Here is a 23,577-nt window from a genome sequence, read left to right as displayed (position 1 = left end):
AGGCGAGTTTTATCACGGTTGGGTCTAAACTGCAGGACAGTGAGCCCGCAGGGCCGAATTTGCCCATCCGTGCCAATTATTAGAAAATGTTACAATTAAGCAAAACTATATAATCTTATAGACAACTATCAATTTTAATTTTAGGTGTGTAGTTCCAGTGTTTACATCACAGATGATAGCAACATCGCTATATTCGCTGGAGCGAGTGGATTTTTTACAACTTGTATGTCTGCCTGAATTATTGAAGCCAGAAATATACTATGACTACACTGTATTGGCACTGTATTGGCATCTTTGGGTATTAAACGAAACATATTTTCATTTCAAGGAATGTTTTTCTTGCTGATCTGGTTGGTGGAAAATGGACACCCCAGAAAACTGTGGCAATCCGTTTTCATGAACACGAGGCATCAGTTCCTGGTATCTTGGTAAAAGTCCAAGATGCTATTGGATCAGAGGATGGTATGATACTGACTGATGGCCAGGGGAATGAAATTCTCGATACAGAGGGAACAAAAGGTAACTGCAAAAGATGAGATTCACTACAAGCTGTTTTAAAAAAATCTAAGAAAAACACAATGAAAATACCAGTAAGGTCGTAGTACCCCAGAGTGCAGTCTGGACGATGGGGTGGGGCGACACTTTTAGGCGGGGCGACACGTGTGGCTCCGCCCACCTCCAATTTAATTGGTTTATAATACCGCAATCTTATTGGTGTAGACGATTCAGGTCTGAGCATGCGCATTCCTTTAAGTACGGTTTTATGAATTATTTGGCCGTATTAAAGAAATATTAAATGCTAACTTTAATCGTATGGCTATTTTGTCGCCATAGTATCCATGGTATTACCATGGTAATTTTAGTTAATATCTATTGGCTAATATTTTATTGTACTTAAAAACGAACGCTTGGTGACCGCACCTCTAGACTAGCCTACTTCAGGGAGATTACATTATAGCGTGTTGTCATTCACTTGGCTTCTTCATATTTCTATCAGGATCGGTGGATCAGCACAAACTCTGGATTTTACGCAAAGGATGATAATTCACTGTAAGAATGTAAAAGCAGCTGATTTAAATTTTTAAAGCACGACCGTTTTTGTTGTCATTTTTTTTACGAGATGTCCAATGCATGCATTATTTGGTACAAAGTGCAAATAAAATGTTTAATGGCAAACTCTAAAATGAGGGCCTCTTGGTTCTGTAAATCCTTGTTATAGTTTTAAAGATTCGTGTTTAAGAAGAGTCAACCATTTATGTTGGCTACTACGACTCAAGTATTAAAAATAAAATTATTTATTCATCCACCCCCGCATTGCATGTTCATGTTTTAATCTGCGTATAGCTACGTACGGGATAAAAATGGTTTCAAGTATTAACACTCACATATAGGCTAGCTGCATAACCATAACAAAAACCCACTGTTGTAAATCTGTGCAATTATAATATAGGCCTATAATAAAATAAATAAAATACCCAACAGAGAGCTGATATGAACATGTAGGCATATTGCTTACATACTTGAATACACTACATAAATAATAATATTTGCTATAGCCCAGATCGACATAATACATTTTTTAGTAAATTAATATTTATTTATTTTCACATTTCAGCACTGCTTGGTTTTTATTATTGTAGCCTACGCACAGAACCCAATGGCCATGGCTTGTAGCTATATTATTGTCTTATTTGTCACCGTGGTTTTGCTTTAAAATAAAATAAAACACACGGATTTATCCGATGTTTTACTGGAATACAGTGAATTATCATCATTTGTGTAAAATCCCCAGTTTGTTTATTCACTGGTCCTAATGGAAAAACGAAGAAGCATTTACGAATGATGTAAAATTCCGGAGGGCTTGCATGATGCAGAAAAATATTGTCTATATCAGCCCATAGAAATTATTTCTCCGTTGATGCTATGCCAGTAATTTCATGAAGTCGGTCATTGCTCACTAAAAGCACTGACTTATCTGCAGGGTAAATTAATAAATGTAATATAGTATCTAGGCTAAATCTCAAACCCTAAAACTGCTCAATATTAGCCTAAAGCTTAGGCTACAATATTACTTTTTGTAAAGCTGCTTTGAAACGATGTGAATTGAGCGCTAACTTCATCTAACTTGATTTGTATATTCAGCAAAATATTATTCAATTGATCATTACTGAAATCGGAAATCGTCATGGTTATCATTTCTATAGTATGGCCAGACAGCGTCGTAGATCATTCATAAACTCCTACCATAAACGTGTACATAAAGCAATGCACATGCTCATGCCCTCAAGCGTCTATGCCAATAAGATTGCTGTATTATAAACCAATAAAATCGGGTGTGGGCGGAGCGACACGTGTCGCCCCGCCCCATCGTGCAGACTGCACTCTGGGGTTACTCGTAAGGTCAGAGAAATGTAATACCAGTTGATAAAAAAAGAAGTTCTTTACACCTAAACAATATAAATTTGATTTAAAAAATTTGTGAAATTAAGGGTTCAATTCACATAAAAATGATACACATTAAAATGACCTGAATTTTTCTGACCCTCAAAAAGTGAAATAAAAATGATCAGGTTCCGATTGATGAAGCCTTGATAGCGGGCAAAAAGCACATTGAAATCACCTTGTTTTGGTGTCTGCATTTTAGTAGTGTTGTTTTCCTATTATAAAATTTTCACTTGTTCAATCTTGACATAATTCAGCTTTTAAAATACAAATGATTTCCCCAGGGTCAGCTTACTGGAAACAAAATTCTAGGAAGGTTTTTGCTGTGCCTGAACAACCGTTCTTGGATATGAGATCCAAAAGGAGAAGATTAAGGTAAAATAGCAGATATTTGGAGCATGTCAGTTACTAACATGTAACAGACTTAAATATTTGAAAAACATGGTGTGCTTATTGTAACTTCTTTCCTCAGCCAACGGGATGATGACAGCCAGCTACCAGAGGTCTTAGAAAGAATTGAAGAGGTGGTGTTGGCATCCCAAGAACTGCCAGAGGTTGCACAGGCCATCAGAGGCTTATCTGAGCTGACGCCGGCACGCAGACGTTTTATGACATTCACGGACGAAGAACGTGCAGCTATTAAAAATGCATTTGCTTGCATAATTTGCAAAGGTTTGTTAACAAGATAATTTAGTCTCTATAAGATTTGTTGATAGCCAGGATAGTATTTTGTGAATTAAACTGTAATACTTTCCTCTTAAGATCCCAGAAATATTATGAAAAAACTAACAGGTAATTTTCTTAATTTTTAATTTCTAGGGCCCATGAATGATCCTGTTTTTGCAGTTTGCTGTCAGAGTCTCATTGCTTGCAAAGTGTGCTTTGACCAGTGGCAGCGAAATGCCAACACCTGTGTGAAATGCAGAGGAGAGGACTCAAGGGAAAACACCTACAGAGTCACAGGAATTGATGGTGCATTGTCTGCTTTTGGTGATCTTATCAAAGATTAAATGTAGTGGGGGAAAAAAGCTGTATACCTGTTACAAGTGTCACACGTTAAGAAGTTTTATAATATGGCACTACTACGGCAGCTCTTTATTAGTTACTGGTGTTTGTTACACGTTAAGAGTAAATAAATATACTCTTGAATATACAGTATAAAAAAAAATTATTACTGTTCAAGTTATTGCTGTTCAGTTATTGATTTAAAAGTGAGAAGCACTACAGTCAGCACTTTTTCTGCTTTAATCCGAGTAATTCTATACATACAATGTAAGTTATATACCAAATATCACTGTTTACGTGCCAAGTTCAACTTTTGAAGTAAAATGCAGCACTGGATAGCACTATATTAAAGCTTTAATGTGACAGTTTTATACCTCAAATTACAGCATTGTTTTAATACAATTGATAATGCCTATGTTCAAAAGACGTGCTGTTTATTTTTGTACTTTGTAAAATTATTGTTTACAGAAATATATAATAAATGTTAGTTTAATGATGAATGTCTTGTTCCTGGTATTCTTAAAGAAACCTTCATTTTCATGAATAACGTCTTGTTACATTTATGAGATGTAATATGGCTTCTTTAAAGGGTGTGAAGTCATAATTTACAGCCTGATCAAAGCACCGTGTAATGTCTGGATAATGATCAGCAAATTCTTCCTCCGCCTGGGCTCTGTCTTCCTCACAAGAAAAGGGATCTGTCCCGAATGTTGACGTTCTTGTCAGACAGGACCCCACATCTTGCTGGTACATGTCAGCAACCACAGAGGCCTGTGGAAGGAGTTCCTCGGAAGTCTTTGCTGGACACCCACCTTCAGCCAAGATGTTTGGTATTCCTTTTCCTACAACAGCAATACCATAATTAATATATAAACAAGAAGAAAGGTTTAAAAAGGTTGTAAGTAAAGCCAACTCTAGCATGAAATTGCTGGGATCTCGATCATTGAGAGGACAAAATCTACATGTAGCAGGGTTCTCAAGTCTCACGCATTGGCCGTGAGACACGCAATTCAACCAGTTCACACGCTCACACGCCACACCGTGTATTTCTCACGCTGAAAAAGCAATGCCAACCAAGTTGTCCTGTAAACTTTATATATAACGTTGTATACAAGGCGCAGACACACAAAGTGAAGTTTCCTGCCGCCCGCACGTATTTCGGCCAGATTGCGTTCGTTACTAGGCAACATGGATGCGCGAAGTTGCGAACACACGGAAGTTGACGGAACGTTCTCGGCTACCGTACGTTCGTTACTAGGTAACCAACAACATCGCACGAACACACGTGATGGAGAAGGTAAGTTGGAAGAAAGCTTGTGTAACATTTTTAGCCTAGAACATTTAATATATAGCCCATATACATTATTATTGATGCAGTCAAAAGCTCTACAACTACTTTGCAACCTGGCCAGAAGCTTTGGCTCAGTTTGGCTAGCTTACGTTATCTGAAACTAAGGGAAATGTTAAGGAAGGAGTGAATGTATTTCTTCATTTTATTTTAAATTGTATATTATACTGTATTAATAGTCTTTCTAGTTACATTAAGCCAAGGCTACATGTATTAAAGCAGAGTGCTCTGGTTAATATTTTATATCCTGTCAAAATAAGCTGGAGTGTGTACTCTTGTACGTACACACACACAATGCAAAAATATTAGGTTTTTTCCAAACAGTTTGGAGCAATTTGTTATATTTTTGTCATTTTTGTATATTTGTAATTTTGAATATAACATTAAAGAGTATATTTGATGTGATAAATTGCTCTGTCATTTATCAGATTTACCAATTGTTAAAATTTCTATTTGTGCTGGTTAATTATGAACAATGGGTAAAATTGAGGGGTGGGTGCGGGGCTCCATTAGGGCTCCTCCCCTAACCGCATGTGATCTCACTCCAAGCTTTTGATAAAACTTGAGAACCCTGATGTAGCTTGACAATGGAGCAATTATTTACAAAATAATGATTTGTATATAATTTTGGATGTTTAAATTGTTACAACCAAAAAAATTAAATGCATGTATAGAAATACCTGCAATCCTATGTGCATTCCATGATAGCACAGTTCGTTCAAGCCCAATTGAGGAAACCTGACTGTTAAAAGTATTGCACCCTTATACATTGTATTACGGTATTGACTACCTATAGTTTTATTTGGAGGTATACGGTTTTGTACGTGATGACGTTACGTTTTACGTCATCTCCTTCTAAGTTGTAAAGAAGAGAAAACTGAGTTTATGTTCAAGTGATGGTTGCTGAATAAACAGCACTAAGCAACGTTTCGTTTTGTCTTTCCTACACGCGAGTGAAGGTGAATTGCGCACTCGGATGCTCAACAGGTTATGGGCCCAGGCATGGAAACAAAACGAGCGTGAGTAAGTCAGACGCGACGTATTACGCGTTCTATGAAGCTAACGATAAAGCTTAAACTGAAGAGACATAACGTTATAAGAAGAAAAGTCGGCGAAAATGGCGAACAGAGCGGTAGGAGTCATGGCAACACAATCGTTGTTTGATGGATCCGAAGATAAATATGATCTTTGGGAAACGAGATTCTTAAGCTGTTTACACACTCTAAAGTTGAAAGAGACTATTTTGCATGAGCCCACAGATGCTAACGCAGAACAGCTAGCAGAAGATAGACGGAAGAATGCTGATTGCTATGCTGAACTTGTAAGACTGATAGATGATAAAAGCCTGTCACTGATAAGACATGAAGCTGCTGACGATGGCAGGAAAGCCCTTAGAATACTGAAAGAGCATTATTCGGGGAAAAGCAAGCCACGGATAATAAATATGTACACATCATTAACTCAGCTACGCATGGCAGACAACGAGAGTGTTACAGACTACTTGATAAGAGCAGAGAACATCATCACAGCACTGAGAGATGCAGGAGAAGCCATGAGTGATGGATTAACCATAGCAATGATTCTCCGTGGATTACCAGATTTTTTCAAGCCGCTAGCCATCCACATAACACAGAATGAGGATGACGTTACGTTCACAGATTTTAAGAGAAGACTGCGGATTTACGAAGAGGCGGAGAAAATGAAAGGAACCGAATCCACAGATAATGTGATGAAGACACAGACGAGACAAGGAAGAGGTCCTGTCAGGTACCACACTAAAGAAAGAAAAGATGATGACACAAATGTGACATGTTACAAATGTGGAATAAAGGGACACAGAGCGAGAAAATGTTACAAGAGAGTGTGGTGCAATCATTGTAAAAATAGTACACACGCGGAGTTCCTGTGCAAGAAAAAGAGTGACCAAGATGGCATCAGAAAGGTTACAGACGGACACGATAATGACCAAGATCATCTCTTCAAAGTTGAACACTCAGAATATGAAAAACCGCAAAACAAAGTAAAGATGAAAGGCATCATGGTAGACGCTGGAGCGACATCTCATATTGTGAGCGACATCAGAAAGTTCAGAAGTTTTGATGGGTCATTTCAACCAGAGAATCATTCAGTGGAATTAGCCGACGGAACGAAGTGCAGTGGAATGGCGCAACAAAGAGGAACGGCAGTGATTTATCTCATAGATGATGCTGGAAAACAGCACACTGCACAGCTACGGGACGCGCTATACATGCCTTCATACCCACATGACATTTTCTCGGTAGCTAGAGCAACAAATGCAAAAGCAACATTCATTTTCAAAAGAGGAGACAGCCACTTGATAACCAAAAACGGAAGCAGGTTTGATATTCATGAAAGTGGAAACTTGTACTACTTGCCAACACTAGAAGAGGGCGTTGACCAGTGCAAAGTGTGTCATGATTTACAAACCTGGCATGAAATTTTGGGACATTGTAACCATGAAGATGTACAGAAGCTACAAGGTGTAGTAAGAGGCATGGAGATAAGAGGAAACAAAGTAAGACAGGAGCAGTTATGTGAAGTGTGTACAAAAGGAAAATTCACACAGACCAGAAACCGGGAGCCAGACAGAAAGGCAAAGGAACCTCTTGAACTAATCCACACGGATCTGGCCGGCCCCATGCCAACACAGAGCAAAGAAGGACACAGATATGCACAGTCGTTTACAGACGACTATTCAGGTACTATGTTCGTGTACTTCCTGAAAACCAAAGGTGACACAATACAAGCTACAGAAAAGTTTTTAGCTGACACTGCACCTTTTGGAGAAATCAAGTGCATTCGTTCAGACAACGGCACTGAATTCATGAGTCGAGATTTCCAAGAGCTGTTGACAAGGAATAAGATCAGACATGAAACATCTGCGCCTTATTCACCACATCAGAATGGCACAGCGGAGAGAGGATGGAGAACACTCTTTGATATGAGCAGATGTTTCCTGATAGAGAGCGAGTTACCAAAGGAGTTGTGGAACTACGCAGTGCAAACATCAGCCTACGTGAGAAATAGGTGTTACAGTAGACGCACAAAGAAAACACCATACGAGTTATTCACAGGAAAAAAGCCAGATGTTTCCAAAATGCAGAAATTTGGATCAATATGTTTTGCTTACAAACAAGAGAAAAGCAAACTGGATTCAAGATGCGAACAAGGTGTTTTCATAGGTTACGACAAGAACAGTCCAGCCTATCTAGTATACTATCCTAACACCGAAAAAGTCCAAAAACACAGATTGGTGAAGTTCACAACACAGACAACCAGTGAAAGAGAGAAACAAACATCTGAGACACACACAAGATATGAAAACATGAATCCAAAGATCTTCAGCAGTGAAGTCAATGCTGCTGATAATGTGGAGGATGAACCAGATCATGGTTTTCAAAGTGATGTTTCAGAGACTTTGCCCCAACAGGCTGCTCCCAATCAGTCAGGTAGAGCTACAGAAACCGCGATCAGAAAGAACCCCCCAAGAACCAGGAAGACGCCAGCTTACCTACAGGATTTTGAAATTGAGGATGCAGAAGACAAACTGCAAACATGCATAGATTTTTGCTACAGAGCAGTATGTGATATACCTCAAACCTACCAAGAAGCCATAACATCAACAAAATCCAAACAATGGAAGGATGCTATGGACAAAGAAATGCGATCATTAGAGGAGAACAAGACCTTCACACTCACCAAATTACCACCAGGAAAACAACCAGTTGGAGGAAGATGGGTTTACGCACTTAAAAGAGACATTGACGGATCTGAAAAATACAAAGCAAGATTTGTGGCGAAGGGTTACAGTCAGAAACAGGGGACTGACTATGATGAGACATTCTCACCCACAGCTGACATGACAAGTGTGAGAGTGGTTTTGCAGAAAGCAGCACAAGACAACCTGATCTTGCACCAGATGGACGTTGAGACAGCTTACTTGCATGCACCAATAGACCACGAAATCTATATGGAACAACCGGAGGGTTATGAGCAAAAATCTGAAAAAGATGGAATGTTAGTATGCAAGCTAAAGAAATCTCTCTATGGCCTTAAGCAATCTGGCAGAAACTGGAATGCTGTGTTACATGTATGTTTGACTGAGAACGGTTTTACACAGAACGCAGCTGACAACTGCGTGTACACAAAAGAAAAGCCAGATGAGAAAGTAATCCTGATAGTATGGGTTGATGATTTAATTATAGCTGCTAACAGTGAACGTGTACTGGAAAGGGTAAAAGAAATGCTCACACAAAGGTTCAAAATGAAAGACATGGGAAGGTTGAAACATTTCCTGGGTATAGATTTTGAACAATCAGAGGGTCTAGTCAAAATGTCACAGGAAAGATATGTGAGAAGAATACTAGATCGTTTCGACATGCAGGACTGTAAATCTAGGGAAACTCCATGTGAACCAAAGCTTGATTTTACAGAAAATGCTGAAAAAATGAAAGAGCCAAAGAAGTTCAGGGAGGCAGTAGGAAGTTTAATATACTTGTCCACTTGCACAAGACCAGATTTAAGTTTTGTCGTCAGTAAACTATCTCAGTATTTTGCTGAACCAACAGAACAGCACTGGAACACAGTAAAACACGTGTTCAGATACCTTAAAGGTACAGCAGAACAGCAATTGTGCTTCAGGAGAAATGACACAGAGAGGCTAGGTCTGAGAGTGTATAGTGACGCTGACTGGGCATCTGATACAAAAGACAGACGTAGTACTTCTGGATACTGTGTTAATCTGAGTGAAGAAAGCTCTTTGATATCATGGAAAACCAGAAAACAACCAACAGTAGCTTTATCTACTTGCGAAGCAGAATACATGTCTTTAGCATCAGCCATGCAGGAATGTATCTACTTAGAGCAGTTGCTGGAGAGTATGGACACATACAAATATGCACAAACAAAAGTGTACGAAGACAACCAAGGTACCATTGCACTAGCCAAAAACCCAATCTGTAGGCAAAGATGCAAGCACATTGATATCAAATACCATTTCATAAGAGAAATTGTAAATGATGGCAAGGTTATCTTGGAATATTGTCCTACAGAGACAATGGTTGCTGACATAATGACAAAGCCAGCCACCAAGCAGAAGTTAAAGAGATTTACTAGGGACATGTTTGGAACATAAAAGTGTAAAAATATATGTATACACTAATTTTATGTAAAGGAGAAATTTTATTTAATGTTTAATTTGTTGTTTTGAAAATACAATGGGCTAAGAGTGAGTGGGGGTGTTAAAAGTATTGCACCCTTATACATTGTATTACGGTATTGACTACCTATAGTTTTATTTGGAGGTATACGGTTTTGTACGTGATGACGTTACGTTTTACGTCATCTCCTTCTAAGTTGTAAAGAAGAGAAAACTGAGTTTATGTTCAAGTGATGGTTGCTGAATAAACAGCACTAAGCAACGTTTCGTTTTGTCTTTCCTACACGCGAGTGAAGGTGAATTGCGCACTCGGATGCTCAACACTGACAAGTGAGATTGCATACACAAAATCTAGTTGTGTTGTCATCCATGTTGATCACCTCTTGGTCTTGAAGTTGCAGCAGGGCTTCTTTCAGGGGATAGTTGACTCTGTTATTTATTTCTGGCCATATTCGCTCAACTTTGAGGTTCTGTGGATACAGTATCATACTATTTATTTTATTGTGTAAAGAAATTATGGACTTCAGGTGAGGTTTTAATGTGGCAGGAAAAACTTACCCTTGATGATTTTGTCTGTAGGTATGGTTGCCTGTTTATATTGTATCTGTGTCTGGACAGCAGCTCTTGGATATACAGGCACATATAGAACTCTTTTCCATGGTCAACCCGGATTTGATCCCACATACCGTTTTTTGTCACAGCTTCTCTGAAAGAAAATCCAGGCTTCAAAAACTGGCAGTGCAGTTTAAATGTTCAAAACATTCTGAATTAGTTCACAATGATTCTCAATTCTAGTTAGACCAATTGACCTGGTGTCACATTTAACATCAATTTCAAATTGTTCATAAGGACCAAAGTATTGTGATATAGTGTTTTTAATGGGTAGGGGGCCCATAGAAATATCTTGTCAGGGAGTCAAAAATGTTTCCAGTCTGTGTCATCTGAAAAGTGCAGTGATGTGTTCATTCAGGTCAGGAATTGAGAACCCTTGATTTAAGACTGACACACAAAGAATAAATGTTAATGGGGCATGTATTAACCTGTAAACTTTCTGATAGATTGTTAAGTTGTTTTTAACAGGCATTGTGTTATGAGCCACAATTTGGCTGCTGAAGCCATCTATTGCCAATGCTGATGAAAAAAGATAGCTCCGTCGTGGAAAATGTAGCTTTTTAAGATTTTGTTTATTTCATTTTTTACAATTTAGTTTTAAGAAGTAAGATTGAGAAACGAAATATAGGAAAATGCGGTCAGGGGATCTCTGGATAATCCGTAATTCGTTTGTAATTATAAAACGAAAATACCGTTTTTCTGTTTTTTTGTTTCAAAACGAGAAACCAAATAACCGTTTTTGGTGTCAGAATCAAAAAACGAAAAACCAATTAAAAACGGGCCGTTTTTCGTTTTTGGCGATCATTTTATCGTTATTCCTTTTTGAACAAAGAATGAAGAGAGTCTTTGAACTTCAGTCAATTCGTTTTTGGTTTATAAACCAAAAACGGAGGTCACGTGGTGGATAATCCGTAATTCGTTTTTCTGTTTCAAAACGAAAAACCAAATAACCGTTTTTGGTGTCAGAATCAAAAAACGAAAAACCAATTAGAAACGGTCCGTTTTTCGTTTTTGGCGTTCGTTTTATCGTTATTCCATTCCTTTTTGAACAAAGAATGAACGAAAAACGGAAGTCACGTGGTCTATTCCTTTTTTGGAAGCGAAAGTAGGCTAACCCTTTCAAAATAAAAGTAACTAGCTATAGTTAGCGAGGTGATTGTAGACTAAAACTGAATATAACGAATAATATAACGTTTTTTAGGACAACTAAAGTAGCACTGGGTGTGAAAAAAAACACTTTAGTTAACTGAAATAAAAATTAAAACTAATAAAATAATAACTGGCTGTTAGGGAGAATTAAACATTTGTAAGACCATTGGTGTTGACCTGTAACTTCAGATTAAGACAAGTGAACTATAAAGTTGTATACTTTTTATTTTCCTTTGCATTTTTCTCCAGTGTAATATACTTATTATGTTAGTAAAGTAGATGAAATATTTTTTTATGCAGCTTGTAGTTCTCATTAGTTATGTAGACCTTGTGTGTGAAACCTAGCCTTACTCAGTCAAAAATTATCTCTAGCTCTGGGACTTTCAGATCTTTTAGTGCTTTTTAAGGTTTAATTCTGTTTGATGAACCACCAGGGAAAGGCAGTGCTCTGTACTCTTGGTACTTGTGTAAAGTAAAATAAAAGTGAAGTTAAATCATTTAGTTTTTCTCCCTGGTACTCGTGTCAGGGCCTCCCAGAGTTTCCCCAATACCTGGAGGAACAATACCTGTGCACTGTGTGCAGGGTTTAAGGACTGATGATAGTAGCAAGACTGGCCCCATGCAGTCACCTACCATCACTCTCTCTTCAAATAAATGCTGGACTGGCAGGACAAAGCAGCACACCACTCCTTCCTCCGGCACCATAAAAGGGCCTTGTTGTTACTTTCAAATATTTACATCATGGTTTATGGTAAGCCACATCTTTGAATTGTGGCACTACTTTTGTGGAATTGGATGATGTCAACTTATGTCTTTAAATACAAATGTACATCATAATGTACAACGGTACAGTGAAGCAGGGCTCTGCATTGCAACTCTTTCACTTGCATATATGCCCTTAAATGATTTACAAGCATAGTGGGTGAGTGAAGACTAAAACCTACTGTAAATGTTATAATGTTAATGTTATATTATACTTTTATACATTTATACTAGTTCCTCCTCCAGGTTGTGGTTATAGCCTCTGCCGTGGACAGATGTAGATTTAGCCAGAGCCAGGTGCCAATACAGCCTCCTCCTGAGAGCAACACATTCCCCTTGTAGTGTTTTACATAGATAATAAATAATGTTCACCAATCTTTTTTATATAAAGTGTGGTGTTGGTTGTGCATGTGGCAAAATGGTCTTACAAATGTTTAATTCTCCAGTTAACAGCCAGTTATTATTTTATTATTTTTAATTTTTATTTCAGTTAACTAAAGTGTTTTTTTTCACACCCAGTGCTACTTTAGTTGTCCTAAAAAACGTTATATTAGTTCAGTTTTAGTCTACAATCACCTCGCTAACTATAGCTAGTTACTTTTATTTTGAAAGGGTTAGCCTACTTTCGCTTCCAAAAAAGGAATAGACCACGTGACGTCCGTTTTTCGTTCATTCTTTGTTCAAAAAGGAATAACGATAAAATGAACGCCAAAAACGAAAAACGGACCGTTTCTAATTGGTTTTTCGTTTTTTGATTCTGACACCAAAAACGGTTATTTGGTTTTTCGTTTTGAAACAGAAAAACGAATTACGGATTATCCACCACGTGACCTCCGTTTTTTGTTTATAAACGAAAAACGAATTGACTGAAGTTCAAAGACTCTCTTCATTCTTTGTTCAAAAAGGAATAACGATAAAATGATCGCCAAAAACGAAAAACGGCCCGTTTTTAACTGGTTTTTCGTTTTTTGATTCTGACACCAAAAACGGTTATTTGGTTTTTCGTTTTGAAACAAAAAACAGAAAAACGGTATTTTCGTTTTATAATTACAAACGAATTACGGATTATCCAGAGATCCCCTGACCAATTTACCTTGTTTTACTCTTTTCCTATTCAACTTTGAGTTAAAATTGACTCTTGGGTAACAAAGTTTCAATTGTCTAGTTTAAAAAAAGACAAGAATTATGAATGTGGACCATAGGGTTTAAGAGCTACAGACATTTGTATTTGGGTATGCCGTTTTCAGAAAATTCTCAAAAATAGGGGCGCTTGATAAGGGGTTAAACTGTTATGTTTTACGGACACCCGCACGTGACATGCTGACAAAAATATAGGCTATGTATCGCGTCCACTAACAACCCTGTGTAATATGTAGTTCACTCCTAATTTAACAAGCATTTTCATAAAAACAAGTAAGAAGTTCAAGCTTACCTCAGGAACTCGAGTTCTTGATCAAGATCTTGATCCAAAATGGAAGTTTCTCGAAGGTGGCACGAGTTGTAAGGGCGTGCTCTGTGGGGTTTCCCTACGTATTTATGCAGGGGCCGCTCATACAACTAAGAAATGTATGTTGCCTAAACTACTCTGATTAAACAGAGTAGTTGGGAACAGGTAAACTTAATATCTTAAGTACACTCAACATCTTAGTTGAACTGACTTGTGAAAATTAGTTGAGGTAGCAAAAGCCGCGAATCCTTTTTTACAGTGCAGTTCAATTTCAGTGTCATCGGTTATCAGTGATATGTGAATGCTATGTGAGACAAAGTGCCACTTAAACATATTTCACATAAACGTGTTAAATGTGCTAAATAACTGCTAAAATTATTAATTTCACAAAATGTTGTCTTTATTCTTTTGTTTTATCATGCTTACATAGATGGGTAATTTTGACCCATATGTGTCAACTTCATGTAGTAACACAAAACCTAGGAAAAATTTAAAATAACAATTTTTGGTAATTGAAAACAAGATATTGAATATTTATAAATCATGTAATTTATAGATCATGGAATATTAAATGCTTAAATAAATTGTTCTCAAAAGATTAATAAAATAAAATAAAAAGTCCAGCCATGCATGAAATAACAGGAAATGAATACGGGTCTTTTTAGACCCATGTTGTGCATTAGAAGGTGTTTGCATAGCTTGTGCATCAAAGGGTTAATAATAATACAAGTAAAAATGAAAAATAAAATAAATAAAAAGTAAGCAATATAACACAAATTAACAACTATATACACTGGGGTATTGAAATCAAATCCATTTCTCTAATTACAAAATAATACAAAGGTCCTTAAAAAGGATAACACTTCAAGGCTTTACAACAGTCTATAGTCTTTTTTGCCTTGGTGTTCCTCACACCCTCCAATGGTTTAAGATACTGACAAATCTCAAATTTAAATTGTATAAAACTAGGTGCATTTTTTGCCCATCGACATTTATGAATGTGATATTTACCTAAAATAATAAACAAATTAAGAACAAAATAAATTATTTTCTAAAGACTTATCATAAAAAAATATGATATTCTTATCCTCTAAAGTAATGTAAATTCCAGAAATCTCCTTAAAAAAGATCTTAAAGGAACACTCCGACTTTTTGGGACTTTAGCCTATTCAACTTATCCCCCAGAGTTAGATAAGTCCATAGGCCTACATACCTTTTTCATCTCCGTGCGTGCTATAAGTCTGTTTGACGCACCCACCGCTAGCCTAGCTTAGCACAAAGACTGGATGTAAATGGTTGCAGCTAGCATACCAATCCAAATAAGTGACAAAATAACGCAAACATTTTCCTATTTACATGTTGTGATTTGTATAGTCACAGAGTGTACAAAAAACAAAGTCACATGAGACACAGACATATTTTAACCGTGTAAATACTGGGAACTATATTCTCTGAAGGCCTATATTAAATATTTGGGAATATATATTTATTTTCATATTCTATTAGGTTATTTGATAAGTTTACAATATGAAGATCGCAGCAACGTATATTGCGTGATGTGCCCAGACGAGGCGTCACGTGATGTCACGAAAGCGGCGCGCCAAACAGCTCCCACCGCCAGCTACAAAATAAGGAGAAATAAAAGTGGAGATGGAAGACGAGGCGAGGGAGATATTGAGGTCGGGAATTTACATCATTCAAAAGAAAAGAAGGTCAGGCTGCTAAATCTAATGTTTGGGACCGGTTCTCAGAAATAGTTGCAGCAGGAGGCAACAGCAGTTTCGGCTACGTGAAGTGCTTTGTAAATGTTTAAAATGTTTATCACATGACCTGATTTATGGTTCATTTCATTCATATTCATAATCGTCTGTTGTTGTCAGTTAACATGGCGATGTTTCTGCACTTTCAGGCTGTAATAGGCTTATTTCATTTCCATTACAACGCATGTCTATTTTATGGTCGCGGGTGCGGGGCGGGGCGGGTTGTAAAAATAGATACAGTGGTGCGGGGCGGGCTGGGGCGGGCCAAATAATTTCATAAATGCGGACCCGCGGGTTGGAAAAAAAGCCGACCCGCGCATCACTAGCGGTTATCACTCCGCCCAAGTAGCAGTGCTTCTGTCACATGTCTGTCCTGTCTTGTTATGCACATGGGTGTTTTGTTATTTTGGGGCCATGTGCTCTTGTCATTGTCTGGTCCCTCCCCCTTGTTATCTGATTATTGGTTTAGTTGTCCCACCTGTCCTGCTCGTTACCCTCCTTGTTTGCCTCCCTATTTAGTCTTCCTGTGTTTGCTGTCCTGTGTTTGCTGTCCTGTGCTGGTTCGTTGTTCATGTTACGTGTGTCTGTGCCTGTCCTGCCCTGTCCGTGTTGGATTTAGTTTCCGAATTCCTTTGTTTGGTTTGTTTGTTTTATGTTTTATCTTTATTAAATATTCATTTAACTCCGCATTTGAGTCCTCGCTCTCCTTTTCCACAACCACACCGTGACAGAACGAACCAGCCCTTATGAGGACTCAGCGGAGGAAGAAGTCAAAGGAACCACCTTTGAAGGAGGTCCCTCCTTTGTCATGCCCGTTATATGAACGGATAGTGAAATTCAGGGAATTGGCCTCTCTTCGGCAACTGGGGACTAAGGTGAGGGACTTTGCCCAGAAATTCACTGCAGCGGAAGAGGGATTGAGACTTAGTGAGGAGGCTCTGAAGGATCTCTTTAATTATGCCCTTGATGAGCCCATACCCTTTGGCATAATGAGAGGTTTGAAGAGGTCGACGTTTGAGGAATTTATAAGGCTCCTAGAACGTCACATAGATCCTCCTGATTCAGTGGGCCGGGAGTCGGAGCCAGTGTCTGCTGTTCCTGAGTCGGAGCCAGTGTCTGCTGTTCCTGAGTCGGAGCCAGTGTCTGCTGTTCCTGAGTCGGAGCCAGTGTCTGCTGTTCCTGAGTCGGAGCCAGTGTCTGCTGTTCCTGAGTCGGAGCCAGTGTCTGCTGTTCCTGAGTCGGAGCCAGTGTCTGCTGTTCCTGAGTCGGAGCCAGTGTCTGCTGTTCCTGAGTCGGAGCCAGTGTCTGCTGTTCCTGAGTCGGAGCCAGTGTCTGCTGTTCCTGAGTCGGAGCCAGTGTCTGCTGTTCCTGAGTCGGAGCCAGTGTCTGCTGTTCCTGAGTCGGATCCGGTGGTCCGGAGACGGAGGAGGAGAAGGAGAAGAGCCTCTTCATCGGGTCGTCTGGTGGTTTCTAACCCAGAGACCAGCCCGGAGGTGACTGCCATCCCTGCCGCGTCGCCCGAGCTGCTCGCCCTGCCGGCCCCGCCCGAGCTGCTCGCCCTGCCGGCCCCGCCCGAGCTGCTCGCCCTGCCGGCCCCGCCCGAGCTGCTCGCCCTGCCGGCCCCGCCCGAGCTGCTCGCCCTGCCGGCCCCGCCCGAGCTGCTCGCCCTGCCGGCCCCGCCCGAGCTGCTCGCCCTGCCGGCCCCGCCCGAGCTGCTCGCCCTGCCGGCCCCGCCCGAGCTGCTCGCCCTGCCGGCCCCGCCCGAGCTGCTCGCCTTGCCGGCCCCGCCCGAGCTGCTCGCCCTGGTTCCTGAGCCGGTGGTGTCTGTTGCAGTTCCTGAGCCGGTGGTGTCTGCAGTTCCTGAGCCGGTGGTGTCTGTGACTGTTCCTGAGCCAGGGTCTGTCCCTGTCCCTCCTTGGTCTTCACCGCCGTAGCCATCCAAAGGGTCGTCTTCACCGCCCTGGCCGCCCGAGGGGTCTTCTCCGCCCTGGCCGCCCGAGGGGTCTTCTCCGCCCTGGCCGCCCGAGGGGTCTTCACCGCCCTGGCCGCCCGAGGGGTCTTCACCGCCCTGGCCGCCCGAGGGGTCTTCACCGCCCTGGCCGCCCGAGGGGTCTTCACCGCCCTGGCCGCCCGAGGGGTCTTCACCGCCCTGGCCGCCCGTCCCGCCCTGGTCTGTCCCTCCCGTCCCGCCCTGGTCTGTCCCTCCCGTCCCGCCCTGGTCTGTCCCGCCCTGGTCTGTCCCTCCCGTCCCGCCCTGGTCTGTCCCTCCCGTCCCGCCCTGGTCTGTCCCTCCCGTCCCGCCCTGGTCTGTCCCTCCCGTCCCGCCCTGGTCTGTCCCTCCCGTCCCGCCCTGGTCTGTCCCTCCCGTCCCGCCCTGGTCTGTCCCTCCCGTCCCGCCCTGGTCTGTCCCTCCCGTCCCGCCCTGGTCTTATGGAGCGTCTGGTAGCCGCTCCGTAGGGAGGGGGTAATGTCACATGTCTGTCCTGTCTTGTTATGCACATGGGTGTTTTGTTATTTTGGGGCCATGTGCTCTTGTCATTGTCTGGTCCCTCCCCCTTGTTATCTGATTATTGGTTTAGTTGTCCCACCTGTCCTGCTCGTTACCCTCCTTGTTTGCCTCCCTATTTAGTCTTCCTGTGTTTGCTGTCCTGTGCTGGTTCGTTGTTCATGTTACGTGTGTCTGTGCCTGTCCTGCCCTGTCCGTGTTGGATTTAGTTTCCGAATTCCTTTGTTTGGTTTGTTTGTTTTATGTTTTATCTTTATTAAATATTCATTTAACTCCGCATTTGAGTCCTCGCTCTCCTTTTCCACAACCACACCGTGACAGCTTCGCCTTCAGAGAATATAGTTCCCAGTATTTATACGGTTAAAATATGTCTGTGTCTCATGTGACTTTGTTTTTTGTACACTCTGTGACTATACTATATTAATTATTTAGGCTACATGTAGTAATATTTCTGTCATAAAAGTTTATTACTAAACATTTCATTATTTCAATAATTGAAGAAACAAAACGCTACCTCGGTCTCACTTTTTCCAAGCAAAACTGAATACAATCTTCAAACGCATGTTCATTTGTTGTCATGAATAAAATGTTCAACTCAATGTTAAATTCCACGGGGATCTTTGGATCCTTACAACCAGAGTGCGCGATTTGTGAATTATTATTATTTTGTTTATATAAATCTCGAACCACAGTGCTTCGTGCTGCTGCTAAACTAAATAACATTTATAGAATAATGATGAACTTAAATGAAATAATATCGCAACATTTCGACAAATAAATGATCTGATCTCTTTTTACTATTTAATTCAGGCGATTTAGCCTAGACTACATTTAATTATAGCGAGATTTTCACCCTTGTCCGTTCCTCATTGGGAAGCGCTCACATGATAGCTAAACATGTTTGAGTAGATCCTCTGCACCTCTCGGTTTCATACGGATCACCTAATCAGATAACATTTATTATATATTTAGACATGTAAAGGCTTTAGACATAGCCGATTTCTTATCGTGACTGAGCGGAGGCAAGTGGCTTTCAGTTCATTTTTGTGAAGCGCAGTTCCTATGGGATTAATATCCTGCCATGATTCAAAACTGAATATAAAGTTCTGAAAGGTTGAAACTAAGTGTTCGAAAACTCAAAATCTTAAAAAAAAAAGTTTTGCAAGATCGAAAAATAAGATTTACAAGCTTGCAAAATGTAAAAAAATAAGAATATCTCTACAAACATTATGTTGTTTTTGAGATTTCCTTCTTCAGAACTGCAAAACATTTTTTACGATGTTGCGCAATTTTTTTTTCAGAGTTTCAAATTTGTCAGTGTTCTCCCACTGTATAGTTTGTTTTCCAGATTTGAAACCTTGAAACCCGTGATCTGAAAACTGGTGTGCGAATAGGTGAAAAAAAGTTTTGAAACTCTGAAAACTGAGGTTCGAAAGGGCGAAACTTATTACATTACATTAAATTTGCACTCCTATTGCAGACTATTTTTTCAGAGCTGACTTTACAACACCCACTTTGCGGAGATACGCGCACACAGTTGCGAGCTTGCGACTCACGTGATTGTTGGCAGCGATGTCACGCAGCTCTGCTCTGAAACTCTGAAACTAAGACTGAGCGAAAATGAAGCTTCGCAACTTTAAAAAAAGCCTGGAGGGAGGACCTTTCTGCTCTTGGCCAATGCTTTGCTGTCTGGTGACGTACAGTCCAATCACAAGTCGTATTTACTGGAAAGGTGGCTTCTGCACTGGTTCTTTGCATGCGTCCGGCAGATTGACCGTGACGATTGCTTCTGTAAAGAGTGCAAATCCTTCCTCTCATTACCATGATTTACCTTTTTCTAGGATGATTTATCATGATTTACCATGACTTACCATGTTCCAGTATGATTTACCATGATTCTAGCATGATTTACCATGTACTAGGATGGTTTACCATGATTTACCACGTTCTAGTACAATTTACCACAGTTGACCATACATTTAGCATGATTTACCATAGTTTACCATTATTTATCAAAGTTTACCATGATTTACCCTGTTCTAGGATGATGTATAATTATTTACTATGTTCAAGTATATGATTCACCATGATTTACCATGAATCTAGCATGATTTACCATAGTTTACCATGATATACCAAGTTCTAGTATGATTCAGCATGTTACAAGTCTTGATTTTTACCAGTATTTTTTTTGCACTAAAGCAAACCGGTTTCTCCATGTTACTCCATTATTCATGCTTACACACATATTACACGTATGTCATAATATTAAATATATAGCTTTAATCATTTGTTTATTAGCCATTGCTGAAAGCTGATAAAAAGATTACAAATATAATCCTGCTGCTCTTAAATGGATTTTTTTTAACTTTCATTTTCAGGATTCCCATTTCTCAATGTGACACAATTGTCAATAGTAATACTCCAATAGATGAATTTTGACAAAATGTGATTGTAAATGTTAAAATACTGATTTTATAAAGTCTAAATATGAATTATATAACAATATTAGGGAGTAGTATGATGAAGAGACAGCAGGGGGCAGTAGAAGACCACTTAAAATACTGGTAAAAATCAAGACTTGTAAAAATAAGTGGTCTTCTACTGCCCTCTGCTGGACAATCTACAATTTAATAGTCTTTTCACATGTGCTTTTGCATTCATATATTTAGACACTAAAAATTCCTTACATAACAATTACTATTATAAAACAATCATATTTTGTCAGAGTTTATCACTTCATTTGTTCTGATGCATCACATAATTGCTAACAACGTGGTAAATCATGGTAAATAACGCTAGAAACATGGTAAATCATAGTAAATAAGGTGAATCATGCTAGAATCCTGGTAAATCATTCTAGAATGTGGTATATCATGGTAAATCATCCTGTAACATGGTAAATCAAGGTAAACTAAGATAAATCATGGTAAACTATGGCAAATCATGCTAGAATCATATTAAATTATACTAGAATGTTGCTTCAATTGTTCAATTGTTGTAAACCATGCTAGAACAGGGTAAGCATGCTGAATCATACTAGAACTTGGTATGTCATGGTAAACTATGGTAAATCATGCTAGATTCATGGTAAATCATACTGGAACATGGTAAATCATGGTGAATCATATACTAGAACATAGTAAATAATTATACATCATCCTAGAAAAAGGTAAATCATGGTAATGAGAGGAAGGATTTGCACTCTTTACAGAAGCAATCGTCACGGTCAATCTGCCGGACACATGCAAAGAACCAGTGCAGAAGCCACCTTTCCAGTAAATACGACTTGTGATTGGACTGTACGTCAGCAGACAGCAAAGCATTGGCCAAGAGCAGAAAGGCCCTCCCTCCAGGCTTTTTTTAAAGTTGCGAGGTTGCGAAGCTTCATTTTCGCTCAGTCTTAGTTTCAGAGTTTCAGAGCAGAGCTGCGTGACATCGCTGCCAACAATCACGTGAGTCGCAAGCTCGCAACTGTGTGCGCGTATCTCCGCAAAGTGGGTGTTGTAAAGTCAGCTCTGAAAAAATAGTCTGCAATAGGAGTGCAAATTTAATGTAATGTAATAAGTTTCGCCCTTTCGAACCTCAGTTTTCAGAGTTTCAAAACTTTTTTTCACCTATTCGCACACCAGTTTTCAGATCACGGGTTTCAAGGTTTCAAATCTGGAAAACAAACTATACAGTGGGAGAACACTGACAAATTTGAAACTCTGAAAAAAAATTGCGCAACATCGTAAAAAATGTTTTGCAGTTCTGAAGAAGGAAATCTCAAAAACAACATAATGTTTGCAGAGATATTCTTATTTTTTTAACATTTTGCAAGCTTGTAAATCTTATTTTTCGATCTTGCAAAACTTTTTTTTTTTAAGATTTTGAGTTTTCGAACACTTAGTTTCAACCATTCAGAACTTTATATTCAGTTTTGAATCATGGCTGGATATTAATCCCATAAGTTCCCGGAGACAGAGACGACAGATAAACTTTTGTTGTTAGCCTAATATGAATAAAAGTTTACAGTTTTGAACGATGTAGGCTACTCTACTCTGATCTGTATGACTAAAAACTACGGAGTAGCCTATTAGGGCCTAAGTTATTTTAGCTGTCTGTTATGAGAAAAAATAAATCCAAATGAACGCGCCGCCGCGTCTGCCAAACACTAATTCAACATGCCAGAATAAAACCCGACTTAAGAACAATGGATAGCGCCACTCGGCATGGTGTGCCAAAATACTTAATTATAAACTTCAATATTTCATTCAAAATAACCTCAAAACGCTTTGTGACATTTTGAAAGCCGTGCATGCATTAAGGCCACTGGAACCATGAACGTAACTGAAACTGGTTCTGATTTTATTGTTTGTCGTTTAAACGTGCCTGTTGTATATCTTTATTTTATATATTTTATATGGTCTATTGGTGAAGTAATTTATAGCATTGATTACTGTGGAGGGAGGGGGGATTCAAATAATTCAGCAGAAGCAGGGATGTTTAGACCAGAAGGAAATCCCTGTCCCCCTGGCAAATCGCACCTTGCTTAAAACCATGTTTTTACAAACTCTTTATATAGGCTAAAAGGAACCCCCCCAAAAAAGGCTATCCTATATAAAAAAATGTTTTGTTTGATTGTCTGCATTAATAATAGGCTATGATGACATGCATTAATAGGCTAATATAAAATGTACAATAGTCCATGTTTGTTCGGTATTTGAACCCGTGTCATCCAAATGATCGATATGTAAATTCTACCACTCGGCCATGAGTTTACTTACTGAGAAATGCCCAGTTTCTCCAGTGTGTGTTCTCCAGAGAAGCGCTTCATTCGTCTCATTCCTCAATAGAATAGTGAAAAAATAATCAGCTTCATTGCACCTAATTTATTTTTGTTTGTTATTATTATTTTATTTTTATCACGCTGCTCCCAACAAGCCATAGGCTTATGTCGCCCACCGACGTCTAGGCGTACAATATGAAATAAAGGCTATATTGTTCTCGTCTCTATTTTTAAATTATGATTCAATCTTTTTGTCCTAAAAAAAAATTCTATAGTATTTCATCCTTACTGTTAATTGTCATTAACAACCCCGCTTACATTTCAAAATACGGCAATAGCTGCTGTTTTGCACAATGTCCCTCTGCGCCACCTGGCGGTCATTTCGCGAATGACTTTGAAATGCGACTGGATTATTTTTACCGCGGTAGTTTTGCTGCGGTGGCTGGCGCGGCGGTAATAGGCATTCTGGTTGACTACCTACTGTATGCTTTACCTATATCATTATCTAGCAAATTAAAATATACTGTCCATAGCCTTCTATTTTCTAAAATCTATTTTTGCCTTTTTTATTTATTAAAATGTAACATAAATCAGAC

General features: G+C 39.4%; 2 protein-coding genes across 2 annotated transcripts; one reads left to right on the top strand and one right to left on the bottom strand.

Annotated features, from left to right (window-relative positions):
* Nucleotides 1–333: 333 nt before the first annotated feature.
* Nucleotides 334–3,873, top strand: LOC307004865 (uncharacterized protein). The gene is made up of 4 exons (XM_079624407.1): nucleotides 334–519; nucleotides 2,727–2,817; nucleotides 2,915–3,114; nucleotides 3,262–3,873. The coding sequence occupies exons 1-4, from the start codon at nucleotides 465–467 to the stop codon at nucleotides 3,450–3,452; spliced, it is 537 nt and encodes a 178-aa protein (XP_079480533.1). The 5' UTR covers nucleotides 334–464; the 3' UTR covers nucleotides 3,453–3,873.
* A 6,418-nt stretch (nucleotides 3,874–10,291) lies between these two features.
* Nucleotides 10,292–12,440, bottom strand: LOC307004518 (uncharacterized protein; the record flags this gene model as incomplete). Its single annotated transcript, XM_079623838.1, has 4 exons — nucleotides 10,292–10,444; nucleotides 10,533–10,706; nucleotides 10,915–11,142; nucleotides 12,369–12,440. The coding sequence occupies 4 exons, from the start codon at nucleotides 12,438–12,440 to the stop codon at nucleotides 10,292–10,294; spliced, it is 627 nt and encodes a 208-aa protein (XP_079479964.1).
* Nucleotides 12,441–23,577: the final 11,137 nt, after the last annotated feature.

Source organism: Phoxinus phoxinus (genome assembly GCF_949152265.1).
Source record: "Phoxinus phoxinus genome assembly, chromosome: 9".
Classification (NCBI taxonomy): domain Eukaryota; kingdom Metazoa; phylum Chordata; class Actinopteri; order Cypriniformes; family Leuciscidae; genus Phoxinus; species Phoxinus phoxinus.
Note: the sequence above shows the minus strand (reverse complement) of the source record. Positions and strands in the feature narration are given on the sequence as shown.

Bases quoted from the DNA above. Each gene is read 5' to 3' on its own strand.
- LOC307004865 (XM_079624407.1), top strand. From the start codon at position 465: ATGATACTGACTGATGGCCAGGGGAATGAAATTCTCGATACAGAGGGA. The intron at 2,818-2,914 runs GTAAAATAGCAG...TTCTTTCCTCAG, and splicing joins TCCAAAAGGAGAAGATTAAG to CCAACGGGATGATGACAGCC. The intron at 3,115-3,261 runs GTTTGTTAACAA...TTTAATTTCTAG, and splicing joins TGCTTGCATAATTTGCAAAG to GGCCCATGAATGATCCTGTT.